Genomic DNA, 16,511 nt, shown 5'->3' with positions numbered 1-16,511 from the left:
AACTCCTGAAAGGCAACACAGTCACTCACTGGCCACAGCCAGCACAGCTCCACGAAGGGGAAGTCCTGCTAATCAAGCCTGATTTCCTTTTATGACAACGTAACCTACATAATTGATACAGGAAAGCCAGTAGATGTAATCTTTTAGGATTTCAGTAAAGCTTTTGATACTCTCTCTCGAAAGAGTTCTTCTGGACAAAATGTCCAGCACACAGCTGGATAAACACATCATGGGATGGGTGAGCAACTGGCCCACAGATCAGGTACAAAGGGATGACATCAGAATGGGGAGCTGTGACTAGTTGGGTTCCATAGGGCTCCATCCTTGGCCCTGCTCTTCAAATTCATAAATGTCTTGGATGCAGGACTGGAAAGGATGCTGAAGTTTCTACTAAAAAAGATGCCTTTGAAGCAGAACCTCTACTGCTCTTGCACCTTGACTTTCTGGAGAACTCCATCTGCTTCACAGTGCTACTCAGCAAGGGATGGATCACTTTCTTGCAGACACCAGATGAGAAGGCCATCCCTCACCTCATTTTGCCACAATTAACAGGATATAATGGCATCCTCAAACAATTTTTAATATTATTGCTTTTAAACCAATTTTCCTGCAGAAAATTTGCGGGTAGTTTTCTGATTTGACTCACTTGCTAGAACTGGGAGGAGGGGGCTGTGTTGTCATCCCTACCAGCCCACACACTGGAGCCTGAAGGGCCTGGCCCTTAAAGGCACCTTTTCCAAATCCCAAAAAAGCTGCCACCATGCCTACCAGCAGCCTAGAGACAAAACGTGTAGTAAAAGATGCTCACTGCAGATGCCAAACAAGTGACTGCTACATTGTGAAGATTTCAGAAAGGAAGATTCCTGATCTTTGTCTGGTAGGTCTGACTTGTCTCCATAAAAGATACATGACACTGCTGTGCCAGTCAAAACATTCTACAAACACACTGCCAATATTCAGGATAAGCAGAATACTAACAGAAACCAATGAAAAATAATGAAATTGACATTATTAATGTTGAGATTGTTAGGTCAAATTAACATAACATTTTTAAACCATGTGGCAGTCATGCAAACCTGTGTTCCAGAACCCTTGTGCTCTGGGGCTTTCCAGCTCCAACAGACATTTTGCAGGTATAATAGTCAACACAGAGATCAAATTGTACCACATACACCATCATTTTTAACTTGAGTGTCCCTTAAGAGTCTTCACATAGCTCTGAAGACAGTTCATTCATCAGAGGAAAGAGACAAGCAGACTTGTCTTTAAACAAGGTGAAGAAATATTGTTTTCACAAATGTTTTCCCATTTAAAAAAAAATTTAGACTGAACAGCAATTTTTTTGTAAACTCTGGAAGATTTATGGACATATTAACAGGAATTTTAAAAAAAGCAAAACGACAATACAAGGTGAACAGACCATAACTTTATTGGAGATATACTCAGCTACAATTATTACAAAAAACTATTAAAGGTAATTGTGATCCATAAGGTGCAGATTGCAAACTTCTGCAGCATGATTACAGTATGAATGAATTACATTTTATGTCCCTTAAAGACAGCTGCAGCATGTGATGGTAAATATTTTATTGTCCATCAAATTATATTTGTTATTCTTTCTACTTGATTTTAACCATCTTTTCAGTCACACTATTTACAATAAAAATGCCTGCAATTTCCAATTATTGTTCACAAACATTTTTCTCGCTAACTTGCTGCTGCAGTAAATTCTGAGTGCATCTACAAAGCAATTAAAGTAGTCTGTGGTTGCCATTCAAATAAAAGAGGAAAAACCCCAAGGACTTTATTGGATGAAATTTATTTTTAAGAATTGCAGTTAGCTTTGATAGAAGTTAATTTTAACTGCTAGTGGAGTATACTACAATGACCTCTAGATATTTGCTAACATAATTCATATTGAGTTACAACTGATATTTAGATTACATTTGATGGTCATGAACTGTAGTGTTTAAAGTTTAAAATCTAATATGAAAGTAAAGAAATTAACTTCTTGAATATTAGAGCAATTGAAAAAGGATCAATGTCAGTAATTAAGTACCAAAAATCAAAATGCTTCTTGCTTCATTCATATAAAAAATACAGAGATTTCTGTGAGAATGTGTTCATGGGGAACCCCATCTAAAACAAACCCAGAATACTGTCAGAGTCAAGTCTGTATCACAGCAGACCACAATGCCATTTGTCATTTTTGGACTGCACGTGCTGCTGTGACCAGGATACAAAGAGTTCATGTTCTGTACAGATAAATGCATAGAATATGTAGCATATGTCATGTCATATGCAGTAACATAAACCCCCCACATTTTCCAGTTGATGGTTCCGTATTTGCTCACAAGGAGGAAAAATGAAACTCTGAAACATACATACAAGCACAAGATCTTCAGATATGTAAATGAATGCAGTTCCATTGACTAAAATGATACAACATCAATTTGCACCAGCTGAGGATCCAGCACCTCCTCCCTGGGCCACCACTCTATTCCCCCCCAGCACTGAAACTGGTTCTTGTTCAAGTTCTGCACTTGGCAGTTGCAATACACTACTGTGTAATGAGACTTAAACATACTAGGCTTTTTTTTTTTTTTTGTATGGAACTTTAGCAGCATCAAGCTGAACAAACACTTCAGAAGTCACTACTGAGCACTGAGTATTCAGACTGGACAGATTTAGTTGAGGTTGACCAAATAACTAGGGGCTGTCTTATCCCAAAAATTACATTATATGTGTAAAATGTTGGTTTGTTCAGAGATAATTACTGGAGTGTCAGTCAGAGGTCATTCTAATTTTAATTACTTCACGTAACAGTAAAATGATGCAGTAGAAAAATAACAGCTTTAAAATACAATCAAGAGTTGTTGCACATCTTTGTTGTATTTTTTCCACGTACAGTAAAAATGCCACAGACGTTACAAATGACCTATTTAAATTGTGCAAGTAAATGACACATTGCAGGCATTAAAAACTATCTTTTTCAAAGTCATTAAATCAGAACAGCAGCAAGGCCAAACCACATTTTTCCTCTCTGTTAAGCATTTTTTCCTTGAAATGAGGTAAAGCATGGTACCAAGTGCAATGCTTATTTGTGCTACATGAACAGAACAGCGCAAAAAAAAGCCATAAAAATAAAAACGCAGCATAGTTAGGAGGACTGTTTAAAGTACAGTATAACAGGACTTAGATAAAAAACCCCAAGGTTCATGCCAATTAACCCCCACACCATTTATGATGAGCCTGTGTGGTTGCTTTTGAAGATGGGCTGCAACAGTCCGCTTACACTTGTGCTTATAGCATGTCAAGTGATTTCTACCCCAACCTTCAAATGATCAGATTTAGGTCTTTAATAGCGTACACTGTCCAGTATCAAAATCATATCAACTGTAGGGTAAAACACACAGATGTGGAACATGGAAACTAATATGGATTTTCTGCCTCAAAGGATAAAAAGTATTTCAATGAGGTCACACTGGAAAAAATCGCGGCATTTACAACGCATTGAAAAATGCATCAGCAGCAGCAACTACTTTATAGTCAGCCACTACACATTTCACATGTCCAATTCATACGCTTTATCTAGTAACAAAGTGATCATTAAACTGTTCTGAAACACAGAGTAGGTTCAGCTGATTTTGTCTGCACCCAAACACTCCATAACCACTTCACTGCTAACAATTACCTGAAACCCCTGAGAATCTATAACCTTGTAACAATCAGTAAGAATTTTAGGCATTCAAAGAATAACTGAAATTTTAGCTTTTCATAATGCAACTAAAACTACTTAAGACTTTCTAGATGGTCTGATTTAATCTGCTGATTGATGTGAGGCCAGAAACAGAATTGTTGACATGAGTAATCATGTATTTTCACTAAGAAAATTCATTTCTACTACAAAGAGCAAGATACAGCTTAAATCAGTGACCTTTTTTAAACAGCTAACGCAAAGCAATTTACATTTGAGAATTAGGACTGCATGTTTTTATTGTTCCATATCACCATTGTCATCTACTTGCTGTTCTTATACCTCCTTTTATGACTGAAGTACCAAATACTAGACTTTTTTATAAGCTAGTATTTTAATTCTTGGTTTGACTCCTATAACAAGCAGCTTTCAAATACAAGAACAGTCTTTTTCACAGACTGAGAAGTGACTGAGATAGCAAATATATGAACTTTTGAAAACTGTATTTCAGAAAAGCTTAATGTCTGCCCCTTGTCACTAAGGCATTTACTTTATTTTTTTGTTAAGAAAGCAAGAGCTGACAGTTTTTGTTTTGTTTTAGTGTGCATTTGTGAGGAAAGGAATAGGGTTTAAAAGCAGGAAATACAGTATTTGTTTGTAATTTAGTTCATAAGACACAGCATCAAGTTCAAACTATTGTGCTGGAAAACGTTAAAACACCTTGCTCTGCTTTCTCAAACTTCAAGCATAATTAACAGGGCAAAATTGCAGCAAACCTCTACTGATACTGGTGGGAATACAAGACCCACAGCTTTTTTTAAAAGGTAAATTAAGAGGTATTATAGTTACAGTGCAAAAAATTAAAATTTCAAGCATAATATATAAACATAGCACCAAAACAGAAAAAAACCCAATGCATGCAAAAATAAAAAGGAAAAGAAGAGAAAAAAAGAACTGAGGTATTTAAGTGAAGAGTGCCTACAAAAATCTAATTAAAGAAGTATAGGCAAAGCCTAAAAAATACAAGTATGATTTCCCCCCACGCTCCCAGTAGACCAAAACATCAATGAGCTAGTTTCTCTAAATTAAGGACCTAAATCACAGATGTATCAAAAGTACGGCAGTTATATCTCAAACATCAACTTTCATGTTATTTAACAGCACAGCTTTGGTAGATGAAATATGCATGCAATTCTGAAAAGTACAGTAAGAAATTTACGTGGAAATATCTCTAAGTGTAAAGGTGCTCTGTTTGTTAAATACGTAACCAATTGACTATAAAATCTGCAGCATATCTTAGGTGTGATATGTCTAAGGTTGTTTTGTTAGTGACAGTTTGCACTGTGCAATTATTTGTTGCTGTTTCCAGTATTGGAACTATCTAGCTTGCAGGTTTGTGTAAAATTGGAATTTTAGCCAAAGACCATATTTTGTTTATGGTATAAAAAAAACTGTAGACTAACCACCTCCTCAGAATTGTTAAAAATAACCTAATTACATATATATGAATATAATTTCTATTATAATCCTGTAATAAGTCACAGCTATAGTAATGAGTTGTACTGTAAATATAGAGCTGTATCATTGTAAAATGCATAAGAAAATGAAGGGAATGTAAAACAGTTTGTTCCAAAAAAGATCAGAAATTAAAGATTATTAATGAGGGTTTATTTATTTTTAAGGCAAGAACCTTTTTTTTATGCAAGACTGTGTGGCATAAGGAAACCGAAGTTTCACTCTACCAGTATGCCAGCCATTTCAATTAAAACCTGTCCCTAACAAATAAGTGCAATAATGATTGGGAATGCCATCTTAATGTAAAAAGATGACATGGAGAGAAAAAAAAAAGGAAAATAAAAAGGAGAATACTGGCACACTTAATCTTTCTTATACCCAATCATCCAGTACAGTTTATCAACTGCTTTATGACTGGCACTAGTGCACAGATTGAAGAATTCCAAGATTACTATATATATAAATCTAGCAACTGCATTAGGCATAAGCTCCCTGGCCTTCTAATACTAAGCAAAGCTGTACTGACAAGAAAAGTAAACCAAAAAGACCTGACAACAATTATTCTGAACACTTGCTAAATGTCATCATTAAAGCACTCTCGTGATTAAACAAAGCAGAAGTGAGGAAAGAAGACAAGATTGTGTTTGCGCAAAAAACTATAACTACAATTAGTTCCAAAATTTTATACATGTTAAATGTTTTGTTATTTATTCTGTTATCAAACAAACTTTAAATTCTGTCTTCCAATTTGTTCCTCTCAACATCAACTTTTAAAAATTTGCTTTATTTGTATGTTATTTTTTCCCCATTTCATTTATTTTTAAGAGGAGTCTCAGCTGTTTGGGACCTGAGGTTGATTTGCTTTGAGGCTTCGTAGTGCTCTTCTCGCAGCTGCAGATTTGGCAATCCTGTAGCTTCTGCCAACACCTTTAAACTTTCCCTTTCCTACAACTTCCACTGTAACTCTGACCTTCCCATCGTAAGTTCTCTCCGCAGGACTGCAAAAATATACACAAAAATTACTTACTGCCAAGGCAAGGTAATGTGAAATTAGAGACCTACATTCTTTTTTTCTACAGAAGTTAAAGCAGTAAAATTAAACAGAAATCATTACGTTTCTCAGAAAGCTATGCAAGGAAAAAAAAATAAAGAACTGTGCACACAATGATGATTAGGTTAGCTGCTTGGTGCAAAAGAAATTACAAGTACTTTGTGACATTTAAAAATTCTCTGTAGTTCATGAAGCACAATTTAGAAACACTTTCTGTCAGTGTGTATGTTAGAAAGCATATTCTTACCTAAATTTGGCTGTCTCTGGCTCCATTTCCAGCAGCTCTCGCACTGGGGAACGGGGCACATTAGCAGAAAATTTTTCTATTTGATAAAAAAAGTGAAAAACAAAGATTAGCTTTGTTCTTTTCATAGCAGATGGCACTTTATTAGTAGTAATTATATGAAAGGGCAATACCTATTAGTGGCCTCATCATTGGATAGTACACTTGCCAAACCATTTCCAAAGACATTCCACTATCCATATAAATGGCACCAGCAAGGGACTCAAATATATCCCCCATGGCCTTTGGTACTTCAATGTCTTCCTCTTTTTCTTCATCTTCTTCAGATCTTCTGAGCTGTTGGCAATTAAAAAAAAGACAAGGGTGGGAGGGAGAAAGAAAGAAATGATTGCTTCACTTACAGTAAAACAAAGATCTTCAGAAGTGTAAGATCTACATCCTATATCTTGTGATGCTTCCTTCCTTTAAGTTTCTCTAACTGACAACCTTCCACAGCAAAACTGTTGTTTTATTCCCCAGCGAAACCAAGCTGCTGGTTATATAATTTTTCAAATATGGAAAAAAAAAAATCCCAAACACCATTGTGTACAGGATACTTTCATACTTTGTGAATTCCTTCTGTGATAATTCTGTAGGATTTCACCCTGGGTCTGTTCTTTCCAATTAGAAGCAGACTTCCATCAGTTAATACTAGAAAGCTACCCATAACAAAGGAAGAGTTAACACATCATATATATCCCAAAAAGGGACTTTCAAAATCTCTTTAAGTCCACTCTCTGGATGAAAGTTGCATGTACCTCTCCTTACCTTATTTACTCCTCAGGACAAGCATGAAACAATCACTAGTAAAATAAGACATTAATAACTGAAAATCACCACCAGACTGAGCTAAAAGACACATTTAGGTGTTTAATGCAGCAGGCAGTGTATTCTTCTATGCTACCAATTTAAGACAATAATCTATTCTCATTATGAAAAATAAACTTTCAGTGTATGTCTTAAAGGTCTTGAGCTAATCTAATCCTTTACTAAAACTCTTTAAACACACGTAATATACATTTGCCTAACTCCAAACAAAGTAACTTGAAAACAAAGATTTGACCATTATGCTACTCTGCCTGAAGAGAAATAAGTTTCTGTCAGTTTTCTCCCCAGCAGCTACACTCTCACTCAGTTTGGGGCTTAAAATCCAATCCAGTTCTCTTAAGAGAGTGACCATAATACTTCATAAATGTGTTCCACCCAATATTTCTACCTGAAATAAATCAAACAAGTAGTCAGACCTGACACATACAGCAATACAAACGGGAATTTTGATGTTAAAAACCAAGTCCAACTGTTTTGAATAGGGCACTTCATACCAAGTGTAAACTGAAGCACTTTTGCATTATACTGAAATAACAGAAGAAGAGAAAAACTAAGAGCTGTAAGGCAAGGGACAGATGTTTCATGAGTGAGACTTGAAAAAATACAAAAGCAGATGACGTGGAGATACACATGGAAAGCAGTCTAGCTGGCATGAACTGCAGAAACAAAGAGTCTTACATGAAACGATGAAATAAGAGTTTCAGTAATTCAGTGCCAGACCAAGATAGGGAGCAGGCGGAGGGAGAGTGAAACAAGGATTTTATTTGAAACAGCTATCACACAATTTGGTTGCAACTTTGGTGAAAGTTTCTTTTTGCATACTTGCAGGAACTGAAGAAAGCAAAAACCAACACAGTAAGCTCTGAAAATAAGTTCCTAGCCTTTTCACTCATAAAACAAGAGAGGTAAGAGTTTGATCTTCTAATGTAAAGTAATTTCTATTATCTGAACTTCAGTGGCATATTTCTTACTCAATATTTAATGAGTTTTTCCCTTAAAATATGGTTTTCACTTTGCAACAGAGTGCAAGGGCTGTGAACACATATGTGACGGAAATATTTTGATTCCTGAAGTTTTAAATTGTCTATCAGGGGAAAAAAATCTACTAAATACAAAAAAAAAAAAAAAGAGCAAGCTTTTTTAGTGCTGGCATGTTGTCAGACAGAATAGCTTTTAAAAGACTGGTCAGTTTCTCAGAAGACAAATTATTACTACTGGGTGACACATTTAAAGAAGGATAATGAGTAGTCCCTATCTTCCAGATAGGGATTACAACTTGACTCACAAGGTCCTTGTTCTCACAGATTTCCTAACCAGCTTATGTAAATGAATTACTTTTACCACATTCTCCCAAAAATAGAAGTTCTTTATCATCAGCTTTCCTGCACAGCACAAAATATGACCTGTGTTTGCAGGTCTTGAGTGAAACTATTTTCAAGTGGCTCACTTGAAAGATGCATATAATGTTTCCCTGGCTTGCAGAATGCCTTTAGGAGCATGTCAGACATACTTAAGTATAGTACAGCAACATCTCCAGTAGAAGTCATAAGAAAAACAGCAGGAATCTCCTGTCAGTGTACTATATTTAATAATCCCAGCATTGTGCCAAGGTAGTTTTGTTCATGGTGTTGTAGGGATACTCTACCCTGAGTCAGCACTACTTGATTTAGCAACTCTTCACCACAATTTCACCTTGTAGTAGTGCTTCCTATCAGCTGGTGAAAGCAGCAAGCTAAGTGTGTGCCCCACATTGTTCTAATACCACAAGAGCAAAAACAACAACTAAAATGAAGCGCCACAGAAAAACCTAGAGGCAAATGGCTTTCAAATTAATTAAGTGCTGTAAATTCTAACTGATTTTATACTTTCTGAAGGCTGTATTTTACCTTGCAGACTGCATCCTTTTACTACTGGGAGCCTGCTTGTTTAGCTGCTGAATGCATAAAACATTACAAAAATGTTAAGAAATCCAGTGACATGCTTCAAATCAGATACTGAACATATTTCTTCTACTTCCACTAACCTCAGAATCCATTCCTTGCATTTCATTCTTTTCCATTTGAAACTGCACAAAGTCATCAATAACATGAAACAGTTCAGGAGAGACAGCTTTGAAGTACTTGTGGTAGTCATACTTTACAGCTAATGATGCAAAAATGGTATTATTGACTAGAGCAGATCGCAGGTCAGTGAGAACTCCTGGAGAGTGTTGTCGTGGGTCTTCATAAAGGTGCTTGGTTATGAGGTAGTCCAAAATTGCATCTCCCAGGAATTCTAAGCGCTGGTAACAATCTTAAAGCATTGGAAATAAAAGAACGTACAACACCACAATTAAGTTTAACACACACATTTTTTCCAGGCTTTCTGGATAAGAAGTTTGGTACAGTGCCATGTAAATTCCACAAACTAACCAATGGTCAGAGAGGACAATTTGTTTTTTAAAAGAAGTATCCTTGTGTTTAAAGAGATTCCTAATGAAATACTAAAAAAAAGAAATCAGGAAAAGCAGGAGCTGTATTTCGTAGTAAAGAAAATTTTGAACAAAATGTTAATTTGGTAGGCTAGAAAAATAGCTGTGTTTATAATCAATTAACGTTTTTACTCCAGATCCTCAAGTGCTGAGAAGCATCAAAAAGTAAATTTAAGAGATTCTGCCAGCAGGCTGATCTGAACACTGTAACAGTTAAAACTTAAAAAAAAATTAAACATAACCCCAATTAATATAAAAATCAATGTATTAAAAGCAGGGGAACAAAATCTGAATTTTTGGTCTGATTTGCCACACATAAGACACCTTCAAAAAAGATCCCTTTTTAGGATATGCCTTTTAAACTGGAAATTAAAAATGTCAAGTCTTTGCTTTTTTGACAGTTGACAGGGGCCATGGGAATAGAGAGCTAAGGACATCTATTTTTAAAACAAACAAAAGCAAAAACCCTCTTGAATGCAAATACAGGCAGGTAGGTTGAAAAGGAAGAAGACAAACTAGTAAGAAGTTACCATGAGAGTGAACTGACTAAGTTGCTTTTATAGCAGCTGAACCTATGACACTGCCAGATTTCAACTGCTAGCTATGCCTTAAAGAGAAAAAGCTACAGGTAACAGCTATTCACAGAAGTCTCACTTGGTAAACAGAAATTAAATCAGAAGTTTTCCTACAGTTTCAACAATGAAATTTTAACTGGACACTATGCCTCAAGGTTTCTGGTAGTGTATATAATTTTATTGTGTATGTCTAAAATAAATAAATAATTTACTTTCAATACATTTTGTGAAATATTTGTAAAAAGTAAATACATATGTGGGTAATATCCCCTACAACTAAAAACCAAAGGAGCGCTTCTGTGTTTTGTCAGAATTGTTTCTCAATGCAGTAGCATTTAAAAATTACTTATTTCTTTCATGAAAGCAGAGCTTTCTCACTCTTTGGAATAAGGGTCCAATTCACTATGGGAAAAATTCAGACTGCTGACTGCAAAGAAATTTGCCAGTCACTACAAATAGGGCTGGAATTTTACCATGGTTTGCCTTTGATTGCATATTATTGTAAAAAAATGCATGCAGGTTTTAGAATGAACAAATATTACATCAATTAGTATAAGCAAGAGCAATTAAAGATCACAGAAATAGAAACTTCTACTGCTGTAAAATCTTTTATGAGATCATGTACAGAAACGTTAAACGTTAATCTGACACTAATATTTAGTCTGATTTAGACAATTACTTCAAATTTTGACTTTAAATATTTACTCAATAAAATGCCTAGACTTAAATTAAGACTTTGAATTCACAGCTTCAAAGGGGAAGTCTCCCCATTCTGCACTCCTACAGATTAATCAGCTAATAAAAGCTGTAGTCCACAGTTCATCTTCTGAAGTACAAAGTGTAACATTCTTGGGATTCAATTACAGAACAAATTTGCTAAATATATTTGGAAAATATGACTGCTATTTCCTGAAGTACATGGCAATTTTCCAGAGTTCTACAAGAATTTATTTCCATTAAATGAGGATCTAATGTCAGTCATACACAGCTAGTGATAGAGCATTTATCACTCATGCTGTTTCTCAAATCTTGATGAAGCCCCAGTAAATTTACTTTATCTGCATCAAGTCAAAATATGAATAATCACTGAGATACAAATTGAACAAGCATCCCCCTCGAAAGAGTAAGCAAAATACTATTTTTAAGACATTGTATTCTAAGACTATTGTAACATGTGATGTCTAAAAAAAGTCTATACATGAGAACACAAGATACTACTTCTCTTGCTTTTGCAGTATGGAGAAAAAACTATAGAGCTTTTTGAAAACAACTTACCAGTAATGGTATTATAATGGTAAGAGGCATGAGTAAATGCCTGAAGAAGATAAGCCTTGTTCTTAAAACTGTAATTTATTTTCTTCTCAAAGTTTTCAAAACCAGAAATAAGGTGATTCAGGGTTTTTTCAGCATCTGGGTGATCAAACATACACCTTGGTGGAATCTTCAAACAGCCATACTCCAGGTCTTTACACAGAGAAGGCTCTGAATTAACTACAGAAGCAGCAACAGAATTTGGTGAAAGATTTTTCTGCTCACTGTTACAATTCTCTCTGGTAGCACACAGAGTGCCTTCCCAATCAGTCTTTTTAATTACAGGGAGCACCTTCAGCCCCAATGAACACAGGAAAAGCTGAGCAGCTCTTTCACCACAGCTGGTTAGATAGCAACCCAACAGGGCTTCCACACAGTCTGCAATGCTCTTGTCAGCAATACACTGCTCTGTATGCAGGTCATAGGAGATGGACTGCTTTCCTGCATCAACACCACAGTTTTCTTCTGAGGGATTCCAGAAGCCCACTACAAAATCATCCTCTTCAACAGCCTTGCTAGGATCCAGATAGCACATAGCATCCCAAGAGCTATAGTCAAAATCATCAAAATCTGATGAACACTGAACATTACCCATGGATGACTTTTTGGGTGCTTTCCATTCATAGTTTGAATCAGTGGTTGAAAAGTGTGAGAGTGAAATTTTCTTCACAAAAGCCCCTGATCCCATTAACATATTATCAATGAATTTGATATGCTCCTGATCATACTCCAGAAAATCATCTTCGAAGTCTGTTTCTTCCTTGGGCAACCTCCACATTAGGTCTTCATTCTCTTCATCATCATTATAATCATCAAGTTTACCATTAGCCAACATGTTTTCCTTTGTCTATGAAAAAACAGAAGAAAAAGAGGGTGTTGAAGAGGGAAATGAGACACTTTTACTGCAGAAAGATCAGAAAAGCAGGATTTGAGAAGTATCTCCTAATAATAATACTGCTTATTTTATGTTCCTAAGTACATTGTCTGATCAGATGCACAATACAACCTCAACTTCACAAGGACTGGAATAATTGTCCTGGAATAATAAACTCTTTGTTACTACAATGAATTTTATATCCACTAAACATTATACAGATTATGCACACCAAAGTAAACAACAGAAAATTGTAAATTAACAAACTTTAGGAAGTATAAGAAAGTTCTGGATGCATCCTTCTCTGGGGCTGCTAAATAAGGCTATTGCAAATGTTGAATCAATACAATTTTAAAGATTTTTTTTCCTACAACTTTCTGCACAGAAAGTTAATTCAGTGGGACTTTCTTGAGTTTTTTGGGTTTTTTTACAAACTATACCTCTAGCCCTAACTAATAAAATAGAAGGCAAAAATTGTCATCAATTTTCTAATACTTACATATACACCCCCAACAGCAAAAACAATAACATCTTATGTCTTTTCCCTTCTCATAATGAACAAATTGGTATGGACTGACATAAATTAAAACTTGAACACAAATATTCCCAAACTATATAATTCTTTACAATTTGTCATGGCCTCTATCCAGGAAAGCACTTAAATGTGCTGAGCTAAATGCACTGGTAGTCTCCCTAACATCAAAAGGACTATTACCAGGCTCAACACAGCAGCACTGATGTCAGCAGGAATTCTGCCACTGAATTTGATAGGAGCAAGATCAGATTCAAAGCACTTTCCTGGACTGGGTTCTGAAAGCCAACAACATTTTGAATCAAGTGAAACAGCCTCTGTCTGCCCTGAACCTATGCATAATGCAGGGCTCAGTCACCAATCTTGCAAATCTGTGAACCAGATGCTGCCACGGGGGATTTTACCTTTTGGGCAAAATGCACATCGATCCAGAGGTGTGGATGGGTGGCAGCTGTAGGGGGCACTGGGCAGCACTTACAACTGCATAAGGATCAAAGAGATCACAGTGTTCTTCACTGGGATGGACCAGGCTTAGTCAGGTTTAGTTATCAGAGGAGAGGTAACAAAAGTGGCTATATAAGTTCTTAGTTTAGACATTCTACTGAAAGAATTCCTGCTGCTGTAATTCTTTATCTCTCACACACACAGCAGGGACTTCTGTAACTTAAACTGCTCAGAAAGAGATATCAAAACTGGATTTGAGATAGTTACTATAGATACTTGCAGTAATATAAAACTTAAAATAAGATTAATTTAACAGTCCCAACAAGGACAAGTGCTGCTTTTTTCTTGTTACACACCACTCGTCACATTTACTACTGAAATAAATCAGACGTATCTCTGAATGAGACACATCAATATGGATGCTCCAAAACAGATTTTGGCATCTGTTTTTACAAAGATGGAACAAATTATAAATTATAAATTTTTACTGTGGTTTCATTCACAAGTTTCTTAAAATGAAATTGTAAGTAGCAGGACAGCTACATGAACTATCTTAACGTTGTCTGTACATTATTTCTTGTACATTAGAAAAAAATTCTAAGGGATAGGGATGAGCAATGGCTAAAGGAAACAGAAAGCAATTCCGATCATTAATTCTTTTGTCATTAGCATTTTTTAAAAAAATCAACTATGAACCCCAGAAGAATGATTTTTTTTCTTAAACAATACCTGACTAATTTTCAGCAAGTTATTGCCAATTCAAAGGTGACGCACAATACAGGTTAAGTGCTTTTTAAATGCTCTTTCGGAAATCAGCCATTTGATAAAATGAATGATAAAAGATTCTTCCCCTTAATAAAGCTTGATAAGTACTAACATTTGTCTACTATGTTTTAGTAATAATTTGTCATAATGAGATCTCTATTTTCAATTATAGACCATCAGCCCATGGATGGAGAATGAAATTTACAACCAGAAAAGCAAAATATCTACTTGTCACAAACCCCCCACTCCCAATATTTAGTTGCATCACTCCCTGCACTTTTGTCTGAAATCATGTTTTATTTACAAATAAACAGTGACTATCACAGTGGAAGCGGTCACTGAAACTTGTGGAAAACTGAAACCTTCTAGAAACCAACAATTAGCTCCAGTCCCAAATGTACTATCTCATTTGCCAGAAAGGTACAGCAGGAAGTCTCTCTGAAATGAAATCTTGGCACAGTACAGAACCACAATAATCAGGTTCTTTTATTCTGCAATAAACATTTATTTGCACAGTACATCCACCTAACAGTACTCTCATGTGCCCTCTGCTGGTTCTAGAGCCTGAGCGTGGCCTTCAGAACTGGGAAAATGAAAGATGTCCTTGCACCTCCTTCCCCCGAACTCCAAACCAGTCTGAAACACTTCAAGGTCATGTTACTGATTACTGACTCTGTGATCACTGGTATATGTCAACATGGCCTCCTACTCCTAGAATGTCAGAAAATAGTGTGAACCTTTCCTCATTAAGATTTCTCATTGTGAAGAGTTTGACAAGACACTGAGGATGTCAGACAGTGAGAGAGCTTAAGCCAGGGCTGTATTTGACCTGAGAAGCAGCTCTCAGTCATACCCATGGTGTAGCCACCAGCCATCAATATTGAACATCATCTCAAGGGAGTTCTACTCTTCAATCTGCCTCAGCACTATGAAAAACACCAACTCTTTTTCATATATTCTATAAAGGTGAACTCATTATTAAAAAGCAGACAGTGTTCTGCCAGAACATATTACAGCTAAAGCAGTGTGGTAATATCACTTAAAATTTCCAACAGAAACTTCTGAAAAACTCCTGGGGAGCAGGCTAAATATCAGCAGAAAAGCTTTTCTTCTCTGCGTCTCCATTAATACCTACACTCAATACTGGATGATGTGTAATAAATTTCCTTACTTCAGGTTCTGATTAGCATCAGTTTTCCTCTAATTTTCATACAGAGAAGTTTTAGAAATTTGGATTTACCTTCTCTTTGCTGAGAACAGCAAAGTAACTGGGGGTGGTGGGATGAGGTAGGGCCAAAAGAATATAGACACACAAAAGATTACTTGTCAACACAGTTACATAAATTCTTACCATTTCATCTTTCTCCCACTTGTCAGTGTTGCTCTTGTCCTGATTTACTATGTAACCAGGAGGAAGCCAATTGACCGGGGGATCAAAAATCGACACCACCATGCGACTTGGCAGTCCTTTCTTCTTTCCAAGGCGATACAAGTTACAGTTGCTGACCTTTAAGAAGAACATTCTAATAAACCTTTGGACACACATTTACATCAATAGGCTAAAAGGCAAAAGGACCAAGAAAGTGTTATGAGTCAAGCTGGATCTTATATGATTATGCATTTTCTCCAACTCTTAAAAGGGAGTTCAGTTTTCATAATACAGCAGAACCAACTCAAAGAAAGATACACACCTTCCTTTCTTTTTTTTCCTGAGGCCAAGCATAGTAGGCGTGACTACTTCAGTTAAAAGAAATTTAATATATTACATTCTCCTCACAAAACAAATTGATTGCTAGTTTTAAAATAATAGTAAATAGAACCTGTACAAGTGTCATTTATTACCAGTATAAATAATCATCATTCAGACTACATTTGAAATGAAAAATTCTTATTTATATGTACATTGACCTAAACCTTGGCAGTAGAAAGTGTTAAAACAGTTCCATATAACACTTATTGAGTCATAATCCAGATGTTATTTTAATAGCCTCTAAAATGATTATAACTATTTTAAAGGGAAGGGAAAAAAGCATTCTCAGATACAAATATATTTCCTTCTCTTTTTTAACTGTCAACCACTGTTCTTTTTTTCTCTTTTAAATGTACTTCGCATGTTTTAAACTCTTGAAATTTGAACTTGAATATTCAATCATTTCTTTTATTTGA

General features: G+C 35.8%; 1 protein-coding gene across 4 annotated transcripts in view; it reads right to left on the bottom strand.

Annotated features, from left to right (window-relative positions):
• Window positions 1-2,564: 2,564 nt before the first annotated feature.
• Window positions 2,565-16,511, bottom strand: part of DICER1 (dicer 1, ribonuclease III) — a 63,252-nt gene continuing 49,305 nt past the window's right edge. For all 4 annotated transcript variants that reach the window (XM_074542415.1, XM_074542414.1, XM_074542416.1 and 1 more), the window contains 6 exons: window positions 15,697-15,852; window positions 11,695-12,577; window positions 9,398-9,666; window positions 6,681-6,843; window positions 6,511-6,586; window positions 2,565-6,210 (listed from right to left, as the gene is read on the bottom strand). In XM_074542415.1, the coding sequence (XP_074398516.1) occupies window positions 6,045-6,210; window positions 6,511-6,586; window positions 6,681-6,843; window positions 9,398-9,666; window positions 11,695-12,577; window positions 15,697-15,852 (1,713 nt within the window). In that variant the 3' untranslated portion in view covers window positions 2,565-6,044. The remainder of the gene's footprint in view (window positions 6,211-6,510; window positions 6,587-6,680; window positions 6,844-9,397; window positions 9,667-11,694; window positions 12,578-15,696; window positions 15,853-16,511) is intronic.

The sequence above is a fragment of the Zonotrichia albicollis genome, chromosome 6, assembly GCF_047830755.1.
Source record: "Zonotrichia albicollis isolate bZonAlb1 chromosome 6, bZonAlb1.hap1, whole genome shotgun sequence".
Classification (NCBI taxonomy): domain Eukaryota; kingdom Metazoa; phylum Chordata; class Aves; order Passeriformes; family Passerellidae; genus Zonotrichia; species Zonotrichia albicollis.
The sequence above is the reverse complement of the archived record's forward strand: the minus strand, read 5'-3'. Positions and strand labels throughout refer to the sequence as shown.